Source organism: Arvicola amphibius, chromosome 12 (genome assembly GCF_903992535.2).
Source record: "Arvicola amphibius chromosome 12, mArvAmp1.2, whole genome shotgun sequence".
NCBI lineage: Eukaryota > Metazoa > Chordata > Mammalia > Rodentia > Cricetidae > Arvicola > Arvicola amphibius.
Genome location: NC_052058.2, coordinates 71550203 through 71566260, shown reverse-complemented (window position 1 = coordinate 71566260; position 16058 = coordinate 71550203). Strand labels below are relative to the sequence as shown.

Genomic DNA, 16058 nt, shown 5'->3' with positions numbered 1-16058 from the left:
CTCTAGGTTATCTACATAGGAAACTTTATATAGTATGTCAGAAGCAGCTGGTTAGCTCAGTTGCTTAGAACATGGGACTAACACCATATCATACAAATAACACTCTCAGAGAGGATTGGATTTAGCACCAAAAAAAAAAGTTAGAATATGGACCTTAAAGCAGGTGTATCTTGGGATGAACAAGTCACTTGGCCTGTGAGTCAAATTTCTTTAGTTAAAAAATGAAGCTTATATCCACCTCATGGGATGAAATGACAGACACTTTAAGAATACTAAACATGTAAAATACATGAATTTGGCACATATGCTTTTCCATGGCTCAATAACCTAATCAGCCTCTCAGGTCAGAGGCAAACATATTGTAATGAGCTAATACTCTTATTGGAGACATCTAAAAAAGACCTACTACTTGATTTTCTCTCTGAAAGGATTCAGATTCTTTGGCGGGAGGGAGGGAGTTCGAGACAGGGTTTCTCTGTATAGCCCTGGCTATCCTGGAAACTTACTCCATAGACTAGGCTGGCCTCAAACTCAGTGACCTAGCTGCCCTGCCTCCCGATAAAAGGTGTGTGCCACCATAGCTCGGCCATTTATATGATTTTCAGTGTGCTGGTATGGGTTAGACACACCAAAAGTATGTACTGTCTCTCTGAAAATGTTATATACATATTTCCACGAAAGGTAAATTCACAGGACAAGAATGTTACCCGTCTGGGTGTTATAGTTATCCGCCTAGCTCAGCTGAGTTTAAATAGACTTAAAGGACTAGTTCACTATTCTGTTAGAGAGCAACGAATGAGGCCTCCTGCATCTGTGCTGCCCAGAGCCATTTTCCCTCTTTTCTAGCCTACAACATCTTGTATTTTTTTCCTATTTGCCCTAAAGAGGAAGATGAATACCTCATGAATCACATAGACTTAGGCATGTTTTCTGGAGGAGTCCAAATCAGCAAATTATAGGAAGATTAAATTAATTATGGGTGGAGTATGCTATTCCACTACTGTCATGTTTATCTAAAATTCTCTTCAACAGGCTATCCTTTTATTTCATGCCCCAATGACAATTTTCATCAAAACAGGCTTTAGAGAGTAAACGGATGACCAAAGCTTTAACTAAATTCAGGTATTTATCATAGTAAGACATTCTTAAGCTGGAATGAAAGATTTTAGCAATTTGAAGATAAGATATAATTTTCTAAGTTTCTCTTTCATAATGATTGAATTAGATAAATTGTAAACCTTTAGAAAAATAAAATTCAAATCAACTAAAAATGTATACTAACCATGTGGAGCCGGAAAGACCAGCAATGTAGGTAGCACAATCCAAAATTCCAGATTCATACAGCGCCTTCATCACACCAGAGAATCCCACCATGGCCCGGAAACCCCCACCTGAACCCAAAATGGCCACCACAGGCACCTGGAATGAAGCAACACAGAGGTTATACAAACAGCAAAACCCACAAATTAATTAATTTCCAGTTTCAACTCTAAGGCTAGAAACAACTCACTGTCATACAAAGAAACAGGTAGCACTCACATCTTGGCGATATTTAATTTTCTTCTGCGTGTTTATTTTATTTTGTATATTTAATGTTTTTAAAGAAGTCTTTCATTGTAAAAATCAAGAATCAAAGTCAATTGGAAAACATATTATTATAATAATAGTTATAACAGCAACCAGCACAGCAAAGCTCTATGCTTGTTCAGTTGCAATCGGAAGCTTGCTTTGAGGGGCATTCCTTCATTTGGTCCCTCAGACATCCTGAACCGTCTAGGAAGAGTAATGCTCCTTCTCTGTCAGTCTCACAGTTGGCAGAAGCAAGCTAGGCAAACAGCTTGCTTTCCAGGTACATTTACAGGGAGTATTTTTAACTTTGGTGACAGATCTGAAGCGAGGGGTGAGAGGCATATGGTCAGAGCCATTTTTATTTTCATTTGAAAGGGGTTAAGTTAAGCACACACAATATAGCTAATAACTAGTACACCCGAGATTCACACTAAGGTACAAGTCACACCAAAAGACATGCTTTTTGCTCTTTGGAGTTGTTATAGAGAAGGGATAGATTTATTGAGAGAAATTCCCAGATGCATAGCCAAACTGCACCTCATACTCATGTATAACATCAAATAATATCAAGACAATTCTGTGCAATACATGCAGGGTAAATTTGGATGCTAAAATAGTCTTCTAAACAGTCATTCTGAAATAACATTCCGAGTAACAATGTGTGCATCTTTTAGTCCTGGTTGCTATTTGAAGAGAATCAGATAAGAGATGGCTTTTAGGTTATATTTGGGCATAACATTGTTAATACTTGTGCATAAATGTGTCAAGAAATATTTCACGTACTTTCTCTTAGGATTACAGGAAATGAACTTGCATTTACCAAAAAATTCTGTGTTTTGATTTAATCTCTCTTGATGTATGGGTTTACAAATCCTATTATTTTTCTTCCTTAGAGAAGAACGCTCTAAGACACTTAAGACCTCTGACCTTCCCGTAAACTGCATCCTCTTACCAACACAAAAGACTGTTTTCCCATGGTTCTGTGTTAGGCCTCACTAAGGAAACAGATCCAATACAATGTGTGTCTCTACGGAAAGACATTCATTATAAGAAATTGGTTCACACAATTGTAGAGACTAGAAAGTTCAAAGCTGCAGTGTGGACCAGTGAGGTCCAGGCCCAGAAAAGCTGATGGTGCAGACAAAGTCTGAAGGTAGGTGCTACACAGTTCCTTCCTGATCTCAGCAGCTCTTTTCTAAGGAAGAAGTTACTCAAATTAGAGACACTGAGCCAGTAACAAGCTTGCTAATCAGATTTGAATTTCACAGCAACAATGATTAAAGAGAATGCTACAGTTTATAGAAATTACTTCAAGTAGACACACAGGGCATGCCAAAGGGCAGTTGATTTCAAAGGGCACCAACATGTAAAAACCAAAATTCACTTTATCTGATCAAGAAGTTGCATGTTTCCCAAAGGTTTCTGTCCCAAATTATCTAAAGCAATATCTGTTGTTATTGTTTAAGAGTTTTTAAAACCATAAGCTCTTAGACAATTAGAAACTTTAACTATTAGGTTATGCTCCAGGCAGGAAACTTAGGATATTACATTTAACAGTTATTGTCATAGGATGTTATACAATCAACAATAGCCCCTAACAGTGTTCATACTGAATGGTTTTGTTGACTAACTACTACGCACTCGGCATATTTTGCTAGATATATCACAGTTTTGGTATTCATTTCCTTGACTCTGTAAGAGACATCATCTCAGCTGAAACACAAGCAAACAAAGCGCGCACCCGAGATTTGAACTCATTATGGTCCTGCACTGAACGTGGCCTCCTTTTGAAAATCAAATGCTAGGGCTGGTTCAACATACAAAAATCTATCAATGTAATCCATCATATAAATAAACTGAAGGAAAAAAAACATATGATCATCTCATTAGATGCTGAAAAAGCATTTGACAAAATTCAACACCCCTTTATGATAAAGATCTTGGACAGATTAGGGATACAAGGGTCATTCCTAAATATAATAAAGGCTATTTACAGCAAGCCGACAGCTAACATCAAATTAAACGGAGAGAAACTCAAGGCCATCCCACTAAATTCAGGAACACGACAAGGCTGTCCACTCTCTCCTTATCTCTTCAATATGGTGCTTGAGGCTCTAGCAATAGCAATAAGACAACATAAGGGAATCAAGGGGATTCTAATTGGAAAGGAAGAAGTTAAACTTTTGTTATTTGCAGATGATATGATAGTGTACATAAGCGACCTGAAAAACTCCACCAAAGAACTCCTACAGCTGATAAACTCCTTCAGTAACGTGGCAGGATACAAGATCAACTCCAAAAAATCAGTTGCCCTCCTATACACAAAGAATAAGGAAGCAGAGAGGGAAATCAGAAAAGTATCACCTTTCACGATAGCCACAAATAGCATAAAATATCTTGGGGTAACTCTAACCAAGGAAGTGAAGGATCTATTTGACAAGAACTTTAATTCTCTGAAGAAAGAAATTATAGAGGATACCAGAAAAATGGAAGGATCTCCCTTGCTCGTGGATTGGGAGGATCAACATAGTAAAAATGGCAATTCTACCAAAAGCAATCTATAGATTCAATGCAATCCCTATTAAGGTCCCAACAAAATTCTTCACAGACCTTGAGAGGACAATAATCAACTTTATATGGAAGAACAAGAAACCCAGGATAGCCAAAACAATCTTATACAAATAAAGGAACTTCTGGAGGCATTACCATCCCTGACTTCAAACTCTATTACAGAGCTACAGTATTGAAAACAGCTTGGTATTGGCATAAAAACAGAGAAGTTGACCAATGGAATCAAATAGAAGACAAGGATCTTAACCCACAAACCTATGAACACCTGATTTTTGATAAAGGAGCCATAAGTACACAATGGAAGAAAGAAAGCATCTTCAACAAATGGTGCTGGCATAACTGGATGTCAACCTGTAGAAGAATGAAAGTAGATCCATATCTATCACCATGCACAAAACTCAAGTCCAAATGGATTAAAGACCTCAGTATTAATCGGAACACACTGAGCCTGATAGAGGAGAAAGTGGGAAGTACTCTACAACATATGGGCACAGGAGACCATTTCCTACGTATAACCCCAGCAGCACAGACATTAAGGGCAACATTGAAAAATGGGACCTCCTGAAGCTGAGCAGCTTCTGTAAAGCAAAGGACACTGTCACTAAGACACAAAGGCAGCCTACTGACTGGGAAAAGAGCTTCACCAACCCTGCAACTGACAAAGGCCTGATCTCTAAAATATATAAGGAGCTCAAGAGACTAGACTTCAAAATGCTAATTAACACATTAAAAAATGGGGCTCTGAAATAAACAGAAAATTCTCAACAGAAGAAGTCCAAATGGCCAAAAGACACTTAAGGTCATGCTCAACCTCCTTAGCTATCAGGGAAATGCAAACCAAAACAACGTTGAGACACCATCTTACACCTGTCAGATTGGCTAAAATCAAAAACACCAATGATAGCCTGTGCTGGAGAGGTTGTTGGGTAAGGGGTACACTCATCCATTGCTGGTGGGAATGCACACTTGTGCAACCACTTTGGAAAGCAGTGTGGTGGTTTCTCAGGAAATTCGGGATCAACCTACCCCAGGACCCAGCAATACCACTCTTGGGAATTTACCCAAGAGATGCCCAATTATACTACAAAAGCATTTGTTCAACTATGTTCATAGCAGCATTATTTGTAATAGTCGGAACCTGGAAACAACCTAGATGCCCTTTAGTGGAAGAATGGATGAAGAAACTGTGAAATATATACATATTAGAGTACTACTCAGCGGTACAAAACAATGACATCTTGAATTTTGCATGCAAATGGATGGTAATAGAAAACACTATTCTGAGTGAGGTAACCCAGACCCAAAAAGATGAACATGGGATGTACTCACTCATAATCAGTTTTTAGCCATAAATAAAGGACATCGAGCCTATAATTTATGATCCTTGAGAAGACAATAAGAAGGTAAAACCAAGCCGGGCGGTGGTGGCGCACGCCTTTAATCCCAGCACTCGGGAGGCAGAGGCAGGCGGATCTCTGTGAGTTCGAGACCAGCCTGGTCTACAAGAGCTAGTTCCAGGACAGGCTCCAAAGCCACAGAGAAAGAAGGTGAAACCAAAGAAAAACATATAGTTATCCTCCTGGATATTGGAAGTAGACAAGTTTGCTGGGCAAAAATTGGGAACTTGAGGGTGGGGTTGGTTGGGGGCAAGGGGAGATGGGGAGAGCTTGGGGGAAGGGGATGCTTGGGATATAGGAAGGGTGGATATGGGAGCAGGGAAGCATATATCCTCATTAAGGGAGACATCTTAGGATTATTAAGAGACTTGACTCTAGAGGGGTTCCCAGGTATCCAGGGAGATGCCCCCAGCTAGTTCCATGGGCAGCTGAGGAGAGGGAGCCGGAAAAGGCCAGATCCTATAGCCATACTGATGATTATCTTGCATATCACCATAGAATGTTCATCTGGCGGTGGATGGAGATAGAGACAGAGCCCCACATTGGAACACTGGACTGAGCTCCTAAGGTCCTGACGAGGAGCAGAAGGAGGGAGAACATGAGAAAGAAAGTCAGGACCGTGAGGGAACCTTCATCTGATGATGGATGGAGATAGAGACAGAGCCACACATTGGTGCACCGGACTGAGCTCCCAAGCTCCAAATGAGGAACAGAAGAAGGGAAAACATGAGCAAGGAAGTCTGGACTGCGAGGAGTGCCCCCATCCACTGAGATGGTGGGGCTGATCTATTTGGAGCTTACCAAGCCCAGCCAGACTGGGACTTAAAAAGCATGGGATAAAGCTGGACTCCCTGAACATGGCAGACAATGAGGGCTGCTGAGAAGCCAAGGACAATGACACTGGATTTGGATCCTACTACGCTTACTGGCTTTGGGGGTGGGGGGAGGCCACCTTCCTGGACCTGGATGTAGGGGGGAAGAACTTGGACTTCACACAAGGCAGGGAACCCTTACTGCTCTTTGTACAGGAGAGGGAGGGGGAGTGGAGGGGGGAGGAGGGTAAATGGGAGGTGGGGAGGAGGCAGAAATTTTTAATAAAAAAATCAAATACTGTCTACGTTTTCTTGTTTAATAAAAAGAAAAGGGAGTATAGAAGGTCAGCAAGGATGGGTTTGAGGTGTCTGGGGGGTTAGTGGGCATTGTGACAACATGGCTTCTCCTTTGACATGTTTAATTGTGATGTTTAATGGATACCCTTGCAATTTAATATGAAACTTTTAAAATAATAGTCTCTCCTAATGAAGATTTGAGCCCCGCCAATCAATGGGAGAATCAACCGAACCTGTAGGGGTTTATTTGGAGTTCACATTCTCTGTTGTAACTTTATTTTTATATTTTAAGTTTTTTGGTTCACTAGCAGGAAAGAGATGCTCATTTTAAATGTTGAAGTGTACAAGTTGCTTTGTTACAATAAAACCGATGTGAACACACACACACACACACAGAGAGAGAGAGAGAGAGAGAGAGAGAGAGAGAGAGAGAGAGAGAGAGAGAGAGAGAGAGAGAAGCAAAAGCAGGATAGGAACATCTTGACTTTGATATTTTCATAAGACAGGTCTTGAGAAGAAGAACTCACTTCCCCATACCCAGGGAACAAATATAAAGTCCTGATGAGAAAATGAAGATACATACACAAAACAGGAAAACAGGAGACTAAGAAACACAAAGATTAGCTTGATAATAATAGAAAAAATATTTTATGGGAATAAATGGTATTGATACAGTCTGTGGTGTAGGTTGTGTCTAAACTGATTATTTCTAACAAGAAGAGAAGGAGTAGACAAAAGTCAAATCAGAATTCTAGAAACCATTCACACTAATATGGCACATGGAAATTCACACTAAATGGCCCATAGACATCCACACTAATATGGCCATGGACATCCACACTAATATGAACCATGGACATCCACACTAATATGAACCATGGACATCCACACTAATATGGTTTATGGACATCCACATTAATATGAACCATGGATATATACAGTAAAATGGCTTGTGGACATACAAATTAATATGGCCTGTGGATGTGTATACTTTAAGTCTAACCCTCTCATCTAAACTTTGTTTTCTTCGTTAATAGCCAGTTATTGGTATTCCTCTGTTTTTGAAACCTGGTATTCCTTTCTGTCTCCCTCACCCGCCTCCTGCCTTACTCCCTTCCCCTCTATCCCACCTCTCTATAAATGCCAGGCCAATTACTACCTAACTCTATTCTCTGATTTACATAAAATATTTACTGAGTATCATATTTTAGGAGCCATGTTAGATACTGGAAATACGCAGGTGAATATCACAGACACTGTTTGGCCCTCATCAAACTTATATTCTAACGGAGAAAGAAGACATGAAATGAATATTTATATAAGTACTTTTAGACACCATCATGGTATATCCTGAAAGATAAACAATGTACTTTTGCGCAAAAGAAGGGCTTAATGCAGTCAACTTGGTATTTTGAGAAGACCACTCTGAGTTCTGGGTAGACAGAAAAGAGCGAGGAGGAGGACCGCCGCAAGAGGACATGCAAAGAACATTGATGTTGCTTTTAGTATCAGGAGTGCTGTGATGGAGATACTGAGGCTCATTAGTGAGGAATCAAAGATGCAAATAAAGAGATTAGATAAGAAAATCAAAGACCCATGATGAAGCAGAAGTTGCAAAGTGAAGAGCTTCAAGTGCCAGGAGGACATCTGTCATCAGCAGCTGTGCTTGGGAAAGGTGGAGTCAGACACTGCCGGTATCTATGTGTCATGGAAGTGACACAATACAACCCTGAAGGCAGATGCCCGGAGCATGAAAGGATGCAAAGCGGGCTGTGAAGAGCATGTGTGCATTTTTATATAAAATATCTGTACTCAAGTGGAAGCTGACAACGTAGATGGTGGGGGGGGACTGGAAGGACTGAATAATTAACATACTATGGTTCCTGAGAAGGGCTTGTGATATGTGTCTGATGTGGATCTGCATTTGAAAGAAAAGGAAATCTCCTCATTAAAGTAGGAGAGGAAACCGCAAAGGAAAATCACGGGCTTCATGTGTCAACTTTATGGCCAAAAATTAGAAAGAGAAAGATGTTTGGATCTCTTATCTCTTGATTTTAATTTGTCTTTGATTAGGAGCCAAGTTACTAACTGTGAATAGAATAATGGGCGCGCTGTAGTAATAAAAGAAAATTGCTGCAAATAACTGAACAGCAAATAGGGAGCCTGGGATAATGAGTCAAGGGTCTTCTGAGGGAGGGATAGAGATGACCATGAATGTAAAATTTCTGCTTTGCATTCCAGCCAGCTCATTCGGCATGGCGTGGCCGCCGGCCAGTACTTTCCCACCTTCCCACCAATGCCAGCACCTTCCACTTGCATCTGTTCATTTCACACATCATTAGCTTAATCTGATTTAAATGCTCTTGTCCAAATAAGGCTTTAAACTCACTAAAGAGCCTTAAGTGCTACCCATCTCAACTTTTATCTTCTCCAGAAGCTAACAAAGTTGTCTCAATCAGTGATATATGACAGAGATCAGAACAAGTTGAAATAAAGTTATAGGCCCCAATAGTCTAGCAACAGAAAACAAAGATGGAAACAAAAGGAAGTCGCAGAACTGCTGTGGAAGGTGTGTTGCCTGCATTAAATGTAAATGAAGAAAAAAGCAAAACAAAAATGAGTAAATACGATAAGAAGGGAGTTTCTCCCAATCCTAGTAACCGAACAAAACTAGTAACCCAACCTGTCATAAATTCTTCAAGAGATCTGTCAGGGTGACAAACAACTTACACAATAAAAAAGAATCAGCTACCTTCATTTTTTAAAAAAATAGAAATTTAAATGGAGGCTTCACTTTCCCCTTTCTTTCTTTTTGGCAGCAGTCCCCCACAAGGAGCATTGTACCTTACAGTTAGTCGGCTTCACAGTAATCAAAGCCATGCCAACATTAGCAATGGACGTCCCACCTCATGGCTCCGTGAAAACGTAGCTGGAAACCTGCCATTACTTGTGGCATATGGGTGTTCATCAGGTGCCCTTCCTAAGTTGCTATATCTTGTGTCCAAGTGTACTTTGCCTTTAATTCGCAATAACACTGAAACCCTGTGTGTGTGTGTGAAAGTGTGTCTACTTGTGAATTTAATGAATAAAATTATGTTAACTTAAAATATTCAACTAATAGAAAAAGCTCATGAAAATAAGCCAAGAATTGTTCTATCGCTAACAAGAAACTTCATCATTCTTCATTGCAGCAATTTATCTTCATAGATTTCATTTATAGAGATAGACTGGTAGACAGAAAGGAAGGCAGAGACATAGGGTGTATTAGGTAGATGACGATGATGATGAAGAGAGGGAGATGGATGGATGATAGATAGATAGATAAACAGACAGACAGACAAGCAAATGAAAAGGATAGATCATCCAAAAATATTATAAAATATATTACTGAATATTCACTCAAATTTAAAAAATGTTAAAGTAAAATTCAAATACTGTACCATCAATAACTGTTCTTAATTACTTTATTCTAAACTCTCCATAAGTAGAAGTCATTTTTTTGAGTACTTGATCATTTTTAGATGGTATTTTGCAGCTCTTTGCTCTGAAATATGAAGATCTGAAACACTTTTTACCTCCTCTTTTAATTTGCAACTCAAGTCAGTTAAGGAATATTCTCAAGTTAGCTAGAAAAAAAATATTACATCTATATACATTTCTTGAGGGTGTTTTTCTAATAAAGGTTAGTGCTCGCATGCCTTATTTTAAAAAATGAATAATGTATTGAGGACTAAAGAGTTGGACCACGAGTTAAAAGCACTAGCTGCTCTTTCATAGTACCTGGCTTCAATTTCCAGAATTCACATAACAGCTCACAACCCTCTGTAACTCCAGTCCCAAGGGATCAATCTTAAGCCCTCTTCTCATCTTCATGGGAGCTACATGTATACAGTGAGCAGACACCCATGCTGACAAAACACCCAAACATATAAAGTAAAAATAAAGGGGGAAAATGTTAATCCTGTATTAGAAAATATAAATTGTGCTCCATCTACACAATGAGAAGTTGTTCATTGGTTCAAAAAGGGAAGAAAAAAGAAGCTACTAGATCATGTGAAGATGTGGAACAAGATGGAATTTACATTATTATTATGTGAAATAATCGAATCTGATTCATGTTAACATGACTTCATGTTATCAGACTTCCCCTCTACAAGATTATATAATATAGAAGCAGGTAAAACTATACGAAAAGAAGAAAGATAAGTGGATGTCAGAGGTTATGTGTGAGAGAGAATTAACCATGCGGAAGACAATGTGTGGTATTCAAGACAACAAAACTATCCCCCAATACTGTGGACATGGGCCATGACATGCTTCTCAAAAACCCATAAAATGTACGGTAATTGCAAACCCTTACATAAACTACAGACTTTGGACAATTTTGCATCAATTGCAAGGTTTATGCTAGCAAGTGCACTGCTCTTATGTGGAGTGTTAAGAGTCCAAGATGTGATGATAAGTGTCTTGTTAACTCACTCGGTTCAGGGACACCCAGACAGCAGATTAGTAAAACAGTATTTCTCCATTCATCCCTGAGGATGGTTTCCAAGAAGACTAGTGTTTGAATCAGTGGGCTCCATAAAATATGCCTTCTGTCCTCTATGTGAACTGGCATGGCTTGATATGGATCCATGTCTTATTGCCCTTTGAAATCTGTACTGCTGGTTCTCAGGCCTTGGGTCTCTGAGACATGATACCAGTACCACCATCCCAGCAATTCTAATCCTTAGGCCTACAGTCCCAGACTCACAGCCACAGCATCAAATCCTCCAGATGCAGATTACATCCCCGACTTCCTTGGATTTCCACCTTGTAGACAGTATATCAAAGGACTTTTCAGCCTCCGTAACATACATTAGCCAATTTCTATTATATTTTATTAAATTCTCTCTCTCTCTCTCTCTCTCTCTCTCTCTCTCTCTCTCTCTCTCTCTCTCTCTCTCTCTCTCTCTCTCCATTTCTTCTCTCTCCCTTTCCCCCCATCTTATACACACGCATCCCTTTGGTTCTGTTTCTGAAACTAAGAGGTTATACATAGGTGTGAATGGAAAGCATTAGGGAATTATTAGGGAATTATCTGTGTCTATTGCTCGGTTTTTTCTATGGCACTAACACTGTTTTAAAAGTCAAATTAGAGATAACTACTACAGCTGATGATTATTATTACCAAAATAATCAGCATTGGGTTGAGCATTCTCAAAGTTTTTTTTTTTATTTTTGAAGCACCTATCCTGCCTCACAAGCTGAAGAAATTATGCCCATATTGAGGGATGTATCGGAAGAAATCACTGAAATTTATCATTAGGCAATGACATTTCAAATTTCCCAACTCACATCACGTGTGGAATACAGCCCCTCACTGTCCTTTGGACCCAGGAGTTTCTTCATGCTCTCCTTTATGTTCTCTTTCCTCTGCTGCCTGAAAGCTTTCTCCTCATCACACAGCGCCATGCTGAACCGTAGGTCTGGGCATGAGCTATGACAGTAAACAGAGAGATCAATGAGCCACAGTTCCCAGGAGCCTTGCTTTGCAATAGTCAGTCTCCGAGGTTCCCCAAAACTGCATTAATACTGCTGGCTGCTTCCGTCAAACGAGTCCCAGGAAGCAATCTTAAAACTATAGAACAAAATGATAGCCACCTTAAAACAGTTTTGTTTTCTGTGCCCTATGGCAAGCAAAGATCTAGGACTGAACTCGAAACAGAGGGAGCAAAGCAAATTTAGCAAACTATATTCAGAAGCGAACAAATTAAAAATATTTTCTTAAAAAACAAGCGATAGTTAAGGGCTAGAGAGAGAGTTCAGAGGTTAAGAGCACTGTGTTGTCTTCCAGAGGTCCTGAGTTCAATTCCCAGCCATCACATGGTGGCTTACAACCATCTGCAATGAGATCTGGTGACCTCTTCTGGCAGGTAGGCAATGCAGGCAGAACATTGTGCACATAATAAAGAAATAAATCTTTAAAACAAAGCAAAACATTCATAAATATAAAAATTTTAAAAAGTGATATTTAGGAAAAATAAATGAGTTAACAGTCCCCAGTACATTGTAAAGTGGTTTGAGTGAGATGTCCCTCATAAGTATGTCTTGGACATGAATACTTGATCCTCATTTGGTGTCTGTTTGGAAGATTCGAGGTGTGGCCATGCTGGAAAAAGTATGTTATTCGGCAGTTTTGAGTTTTCATGCCACTCCCACTGTGTTCTCTACTTTCTACTTATGGTTGGGGATATGAGCTCTTAGCTGCTGCTTCTGCCTCCTGCCATCTGGTACCTCTGCTCCACCATCATAACCTCTAACCCTTTGGAACCATAAACTCCAAACAAACGCTCTGCTGTAAGTTGCATCACTCATGGCACTTTATCACGGCAATAGAAAAGCAGCCAATATACTCTGTACATTAGGACAGGAAAGACTTTCAGAAGTGCTTCAATACAGAAGATTGTTTATGGGTTTGGTACAGCACTTTAAGAGCTTAAGTTGTCAGGAGTACTTCCCTTGTTCCTGCATCCCCATCACTCCAGTGTCTAACACCCACTAGCATCACAAAGCACTTAGCTCCCAGGAAGCATGCTTGCAGAGATAAAGTTCTAATAAATTCCCTTGTTTAATGGAGGACTCCCTTGAAAAGGGAAGTGCTTCAAACAACACAACTCCGGGTAACCGCAAGTGCAGAAGCATCTACAAGACATTTGGATCCCTTATTTATACTCCTTTTGAATAGTGGCAGCCCCAATTCCTCAGAAACTTATACCCATAAAAAACCACATCGAACATAATGTATTATGACAGCTATGAAGGAAATTATTAAAGATTGTTTATGGCCTATCACCAATGGGAAATGGGCTTTAAAAACCACAATTGTTTCCATGGGAATAGATGTGTTACTAGAAAGAGGGCCCTTGAAAACAAGCACTAACTCTGACAACTATTCCCCAGCTTCCAAACTGATGTAAAAGAAAAGAATACTACAACTCTGCTTTTTGAATCTTGAGTAGCTAGCTGAAGGAGATTATTAAGATACTATTATGTATTTAAAGCTTTAGGATTATTTCACACATAAATAATTCTTTTTAACAATATCACTCTAAATATTCTTCATCTGATTAAATAAATGAACTTACCAAACTTCAAGCGACATTTCCAAGATCATTTCAGTGACCTATAAAAGGAACATATTAACTAGATGAGGTAATAAAGCATATGTGCTTGATATAATGCAAACAGGCAAAATGAAATTTAAATGATTAAACAAATGAAAAGGAAGAAAAGAAATGCAGATCTTTCTTTATATACATGCTCGTCAATTTTTGTTATTTATTATATAACTCTACATGATAAATTATTTTAGCACGTATTAGAATTGCCTCTGTCTGATTAGTGGTGTGATAGTTATGGTGATAAAATCAACTACTTTTAATTTGGATCTGAGGCCCAACCCACAGAAGGGAAGTCATGTCTGGTACTGTCAACCTGGTCAAAAGTTGGAGAGGTCATAGTCACTGGGGTAAAACTAAATGGATACAGTGTCAAATTGCCTTCTAAACATTTGTTTCTACCCATGGATTAGTGCTCCTGGACAGCCTTGGTTAGGGAAGCAAACATTTGCAGTGAGCAACAGTTAATGCAGAGATCTATAACTGGTCAAAGTGTTGAAAATAAGTGACTGTGTTGAATGCTCAGCTTAGGATGGACCATCCATATGACCCAGAAATCATCAAAGAAAAGGGGTTGGAAAGAAGATAAGAGCCATAGCATAGGAAGGAGTTCTGTGAAACACCATCTTCTGTCCATTGTATGGCCACTGCACTTACGAACTCACAGAAGCTACTGTTACCTGTTCAAGACATGCACAAGGTGGGACCCCCCATATTCCATCACAGATAAGGGAGGAACTCATTAGAACCACCCCTCCCTGAGGAGTTACTAGCAGTTAATGGGTGCTGGAGGGTGGGAAATCATTTTCCTTAATGGCCACAGAGAAGTTACCCATACTTGAGTGAATAAATTCTTAGCCATGTTCATGCAAGCAACCCTCTTTAAACTCAGTGCACTACAAAAACAAATGAAAAAAAAAAATAGGAAGAAAAAGAAGGTGTTCCGGAAGGAGTGGAAAAGAGATGAAAGAAGAAATGGGATGGGGGCGAAATTTTAAAAATCTATTATATACATAAATGAAATTGTTGGAGAATGGTAATTTCTTTTAAAAAGTAAGTAATACCTCTGCCTTATTGTTTACTTCCTGCACTGAAATAAAGTACTGGGTTCCATGAATTATTATTCATAAAACATAAAAGTGGCTGAGATTCAAAATAAGGTAACACTGCTATAGTGAACACTGTTTGGGAGTTGCTTATGATTGCAGATTCAATGTCCACCATGACCAAGAAACCAAAGAAAGCCTGGGTGGAAGCTCACATGTGCATGTATGTACCAAGTGGGACTGGAATGGGTGCACTCATGCTTGCTAGTACCCAAATTCGGGATCCGAGAATCATGTACCAGTGAGTGCAATGAGGTGAATCTAGATTTTACTTTCCCACGGGTACTTTTGAGCCAACCAAACTGTATCCAGTCAAGCAGAGAAGTTTCATTTACCTTAAAAGGAAGTACATAATGTTCACAGAGAAACGATGCATGAAAAGGTGCCTTTCCAGAAAGTACATCTCTGCTCTATTGAAAGACCTCTGACATCAGTTAGTACTGATGACATCAGTACTGAACAATGTCCCTGAATAACCAATGGGAAAATATCCTGAAAGTTGCTGTATAATTTTAAAATTGTGCTATTACTTTTATTATACTAGTTACCATAAGGACATAGATTGGAGCGACTACCCAGTCATTACTATAGAACTATGATTTGCTTCTTGAAATGTGAAGGCTGTGAGTCTAGAACCATCAAAAATTATAAGATTTGTTACCTTTGGGGTAAAAGGTATGGGAGAAGACAGGTTTAAGATAAGTTTACAGATGATTCTCAGTATGGGCTTTATGAGTAAATAGATAGTAAAATCTGTATAAACATATGTTTCAGAGTGAACTGAACTTAAAAAGGTTTCTACTACTAGCTCACTGCAGAGTATTTGGAACTGATGGGCTGATGGGTAATCAATGAATATCTGTTGGATGTTCATGTGATGTGGAGTACATAAGGCAATCTTGTCCTATCAGAAAGTATCCAATAACTAACAGGGATAAAATCATGGGATGGTCTGACCCAAAGAATAGTTTTCTGCCTGACTTTATAAACCATAATTCATGAAAGGAGATGTAGTTATTACTTTTACAACTGATAAAAAAAATACTCTAAAAATTCTAGGACAAAGGGAATTACACATGGCTGGATGAATTGTGTTTCGTTATCAATCAAAATTATTATAAAATAATTACTATTTATCAGTGGGAA

General features: G+C 39.1%; 1 protein-coding gene across 1 annotated transcript in view; it reads right to left on the bottom strand.

Annotated features, from left to right (window-relative positions):
- Positions 1-16058, bottom strand: part of Pla2g4a (phospholipase A2 group IVA) — a 147046-nt gene that overhangs the window by 46694 nt on the left and 84294 nt on the right. The window contains exons 6-8 of the mRNA XM_038349437.1: positions 13774-13811; positions 11984-12125; positions 1283-1419 (exon numbers count right to left, since the gene is read on the bottom strand). Coding sequence (XP_038205365.1) covers positions 1283-1419; positions 11984-12125; positions 13774-13811 — 317 coding nt within the window. The remainder of the gene's footprint in view (positions 1-1282; positions 1420-11983; positions 12126-13773; positions 13812-16058) is intronic.